Here is a 4,992-nt window from a genome sequence, read left to right as displayed (position 1 = left end):
GCCGAGTAACTCGAACTTGACACCTTGTCGATCCGAGTAGTAGCGTACAAACATGGTAAGTTAGAAAAGTAAAATAAATTCATAAAATTATATTTCTTAAGTAAATCAATGTAATAAACATGTTCTTATATGATTTGGATGATTGATTAACTTTTTTTTAATCATTTTCTCTATTTATATATTTTCTATTTTTTAGAATTTTTTGAATTACTTTCAGCTATAAATAATTATTTTCAAACCTTTTTATATTATTTTTCATCATTTTTAGACTTTTGGTGCTCTTTATGTTTTGGTTTGGTGGTTTTATTTATTAAATTTATAATCTTTCTAGGAATGTACACTAGAATTGCTCATGTAACTCAACTCAAGCCAGGGGTGGGGCCCGCCTAATGCCCAAATCTGACATTGATTTGCATCATTTAATGATAGATAGCATATAAATTTAATATACTCAATCCTAGTAATTATCCAACAATTCCAATAAAAGCTATAAACACGAACATATCTTTGATAATAATATCCCATAATTGGTATTTGTCACTAGGTGTTATGCATAATGCACCCATTGATGCATGGCACTTCTAATTCATCATCAAAGTATTTGAGGTAGGTTATATAAATCATGCTCCACTATTCTGCTCTATTAAGGGTTATATTTTTAATTGGGCCATAAATCACTATATATCTTCTCACTATTTTCATCAATGTCCTTTTGGGCCTTCTCTTTGGTATTTTAGAACCTTCCACTTGAACCGAATCGGGCCTCCTATCTGAGGCATAAGATTCATGAAAAAATGTGGTAAAATTTTATGCAACCCTCAACCCTCCTCCATCCGGGCTTGGGATGAAGCCATAGCACCATTTCATGGCACTCCTAATTATGAACTAAAAAGTTTTGGGATGTCAAATGACGAAAATTCCTCTAGTTATTAAGAGTTTGGAATATAGAACTGACTTTTTTCATTAGAAACCCTTGTTTTATTTTCCCAACCACGAACAACTAGGGGTATTATCATAGTCTGAACCAAGCCTCTTAAGTTGTGCCAAATTACCAAAATGCTTTCGATGGTTCCTAAACCTAAAAAAGGATAATTTGGAAATTCTTGAACAAATTTTTTAAGGTAGTGGCTTTATAACATGAAACTTTAAAAGTGAACTCTGCAATTGAAAGTAGGATCGTTCGATCCTTGAATAATATTGTAAGATAATTTGAACTCTTTAGTAATAGTTTCTCTGTATATTCTACATAATGCACATTAGCCATTAGACAACGGATGTCAAGAAGCCAGACCTGGTATTTGTACTTTAATGTATGGGGATGTGGTGGTCTATATGTTGTGGTTTCTATTCCCACTAACACCTTCTTACTAAAACCTTTAAAAAAACTAACTCCTCTAAAAAACTAACTCCTCACTTATTTGAAAAAAGAGTAGAGGTACTGAATTGCCCAAAAACAAAAACAAACAAATGGCAATTGCCTGCACATGATTTCTTTCCATAATCTTAACTTGGTTCTATGAACATGTACATCGATAAGGACAAGATAAGACCACTAAGCCTAATTCCAAGAGTCGTGGAAGTTGGTAACATACATATTTATGGTCATAACTTACAAATAAGCAAATTGCATGCCCACATGATACTCATTTTCCCCCATGAGTACAGTTATTTGGAATTGACATTAATCCCTTACTAGAGGTTATCCTTGCCAACTTTGTCAAAGAAAAAATACAAAGGGAAACCTCGAAGTCTCATAAAGGTCATTGTTTCTTCATTTTGATTTCTCAATTTTTGTTGGGGTAAGTTTGAATTTTATTTATCTATGTGAATGCATTGGAGACTATTGAGGTTTGAAGCCAGCTATTGTCCCCAATTCCTCCACAGATTTGGCCAAGTCTTGCACTTTCTCCTCCATCTCCAACAACATGTAAGCAAAAGCTGCTACAGCCAAGGCATCTCCGAGCCCTGCTCCTCCCATCACCTCCTCCTCCTCTCCCTTCTTTCTTCTTTCCACCACAAGTCCAATATCTTGAGAGTGAGGGAGCGGCTCGATGAGAGCGGTCCTCAGCTCCTCAGCCATCGCCTGCAAGCTTTTCCCGATCACTGAGGCCAATGAGTGGCACCTCCTCATCTTGTGTATACTCTCCCCTAACTCACTCAGTGCACACACTATGGCCTCACCCAAGTTCGTGCATGGCTTCTCGAAGGACCTCCGGATCCATTCGGGTGACTGCTCCAACGCAACAACAATTCAAATCATTTGTGTTAGCAACCAACCATAAACTCTGAACCCCAAGAAAAATTAGCAGGCATACCTGTTGGACGGATTGGACACAGCTGTGTAATGATAGGACGCATGCAGCGAGCTGCCTGAGGGTCTCTGAAATTTGCAAATACTTGTCCCATGGGTAGTAGAACCCAAACCTTCCATGCCATGGCTCCCAGCTGGCAAAGTTAGCCTACAAGGAATGTGACAAAATGAGATCACGACACATCATGCACCAACCAGACCCAACTTCTAATGAAGTATATGCTGCCTCTGCTCACCATTGCCGCGTCGGCATCTTTGGAATGTAAAACAGAGATGTAGCCATTGGAGATGCTTCTCTTGGTCTTCACGGCTGTCTTTTGGTTGTTGGTTTTGAAGTATTCAGCTAGACATCCTAGGTTTAATCACATGTATTATTACAGGATGGTTCGAGTCAAAAAAACTGAAATTCGTTACCAAGATTGATGGTATCGAGGTTAAGATGACAGAAAAGCACCTTCTAATGACACTGTGATGTTCTCGAATTTTGTGACAAGTGATCGATGAAGGTTATCTCCAGCCCACACTGGGCAAATGAAAAAGCTGGTGGCCACACATACTGCGAACCCCATCCCAACTGTGGAGAGTCTATCACCAGCTAGTTTCACAATCTCCTCGCCCCGGTAACCAGAGACGGCAATCAGATTGAAAGTTAGGATAAATATCATCACTCCATAGTCATATTTTTTCTTGATGGTAGGGATGAACCTGGTATAAGAAGCTATGGCACCTACAACCAAGAAAATAAGAAGTTTGATAATCAAGAAAACCAACCAAAGTTAAAATGAAGAAATAGAGATGCCAGTTATGAGATAATTAGCAACCTGGAAGAATTCTTTTTACCTATGAAGAAAATAGAGATCCCGAGAACAACAGCATTGGCCCTACGGCCGGCCCTTTGGGAGAGAAGGCCAGTCAGCATCCCTACAGAGCCCCCTAAAATGGTTCCAATCCCTCTGTTCAATCCCTTGCCCAATGTAGCACCTGAAAACAACATGCCAAACAAACCCTTATTATTGTTGTTTTTATCAATCTTGCAAAATATAATTGTATGAGAATGTATACTATAAGACCATTCATATTTTATTTAATGAGATCACAATCACTCATGTCCCTCAGATGTGACGTCCTGTAGGTTGGGGCATGTCATAAGTTTAAAAAATTTTCTTTCAAACTTTGAGCTAAGTGAGTTGGACGTTCCCAACCTACCGATTTTACATCCAACAGCCAAAATTGATTATGACCTCCTTCTACAAGGTAAATAATTTTATTATATTCCTAATCTTATAGCATAATCTTGTTTCTTTACCTGCTGTGAACTCGTAAAGCACGACCACAGTCATGATCGCCCACATCGCATTGTCGCCGACTTCATCGTAGAGATCCTTTTGAAGGTAGAGGAGTGAGACCAAGACGAGGGCGATGGCTACCTTGATGCTATGGATTATGGGCCTGTGGTCCCTTCGTTGTTGAAGAAGTCGTAGTGTGGCAGGTTGCTTTCTTTTGAGGATTTCACCATCTTCAATTGAGATGCACACTACCCTTGCATCCGACTTCTCCATGGCAGCAACAAGGCACTACAATGCAATGTTTGTTGTCGTGGCTCTTCAAAGAGGGTGGTGCAGGCATATATATACTCACATTCTTTCAAGTACATGTCATGATTGCATGTTGAGATTGTACATCCATTCAGAAACAAACCAAAAGGATGCCATTGACTTAGGGGAGCAATAGGCTAAATGCCCCCACTCTTCTTCCACAATTAAACAAAAAAAATGGGACTTTATTTATATATATATATAAAAAAAAAAAAAATTCATTGGAATAGATATTTGAGACCCAACATCAATTATTTGTGTTTATTCAAGAACACTGGTGATTGGCTTTTGCTCACTTTTATAGCTAGCCATTTTTTTTTGGAATGGGGGTTTTGATCAGTCCACTGTCTCATCTATTCACATGAGTTCTTCGTCCAAAATCCATATCCATGTTAGGGATGGATTTTGGATTCTGATTTTGAAGGATCCATAACCATGATCATGAATATGAAAAATAAATAGATTTCGAATCTTGAAAATTGATTTTTTTTTTTTTTTTTTTTTAAATTGCACTATTTATTTCTTATTTTGGTGCGTCCCCATTTTTCAATGTCCATCTTAAATATGAATGTTTGGTGCCCAGGGGAGACATGCATCCCCTGACTCATACAAGAATTTTTTTTTTTTTTCATTCTGGTAGGGCAGCTGTTCAACTCATTTCTTATAAGAGCATGGATAATAGAAGTTGGGCAAGAGTAGTTAGGCAATCGTGATTCCATTAGTTCACAAGGAAAATAGAATTTGGATCGAAGGTGTTCACCGGCTGAATTGCAACTTTTTTTATTGCTTAACAGTAGGGCTGCTGGTCAAATACATGAAATTTCATTACACTGACCTTGAGGTTAGCGGTGCAAACTGTAGGGCTGCTGGCCATCATAAAAGTTTTCAGACTGAAAATATATTTTCCAACAAATTTTGGAAGCATCCCTTACTTTGATTGTTTAAGAAGAGCACCTTAAAAAAACCTCACTCTTATTTAAAATTCCATAACATGCGAGCTATTGTAAACGCCAAAAGTGCCTTTAAGAGGTAGGTAATTCAAGATTTATAAAGCTCAGTTTCAAATTGTAAGCTATAGATGATTTG

At 37.8% G+C, this 4,992-nt stretch overlaps 1 protein-coding gene across 1 annotated transcript; it reads right to left on the bottom strand.

The window, feature by feature from the left end:
* Positions 1-1,474: 1,474 nt before the first annotated feature.
* Positions 1,475-4,068, bottom strand: LOC18440523 (aluminum-activated malate transporter 13). Its single transcript, XM_006850665.3, has 6 exons — positions 3,618-4,068; positions 3,152-3,292; positions 2,766-3,038; positions 2,548-2,663; positions 2,316-2,459; positions 1,475-2,230 (listed from the first exon to the last, which is right to left on the bottom strand). The coding sequence occupies exons 1-6, from the start codon at positions 3,868-3,870 to the stop codon at positions 1,841-1,843; spliced, it is 1,317 nt and encodes a 438-aa protein (XP_006850728.1). The 5' UTR covers positions 3,871-4,068; the 3' UTR covers positions 1,475-1,840.
* Positions 4,069-4,992: the final 924 nt, after the last annotated feature.

This window comes from Amborella trichopoda, chromosome 1 (genome assembly GCF_054954075.1).
Source record: "Amborella trichopoda isolate Santa Cruz 75 chromosome 1, AtrichopodaSantaCruz75HAP2 v2.0, whole genome shotgun sequence".
NCBI classification, from domain to species: Eukaryota; Viridiplantae; Streptophyta; class Magnoliopsida; order Amborellales; family Amborellaceae; genus Amborella; species Amborella trichopoda.
This window is presented reverse-complemented; position numbering and strand designations above follow the sequence as displayed.

What these genes read in the sequence shown, in the direction of transcription:
- LOC18440523 (XM_006850665.3), bottom strand. Translation starts at nt 3,870, where the DNA reads ATGGAGAAGTCGGATGCAAGGGTAGTGTGCATCTCAATTGAAGATGGT. An exon ending in CATCACAGTGTCATTAGAAG is followed by an intron (nt 2,664 to 2,765) that starts GTGCTTTTCTGT and finishes GATTAAACCTAG; the next exon opens with GATGTCTAGCTGAATACTTC. An exon ending in GTGTCCAATCCGTCCAACAG is followed by an intron (nt 2,231 to 2,315) that starts GTATGCCTGCTA and finishes GCGTTGGAGCAG; the next exon opens with TCACCCGAATGGATCCGGAG.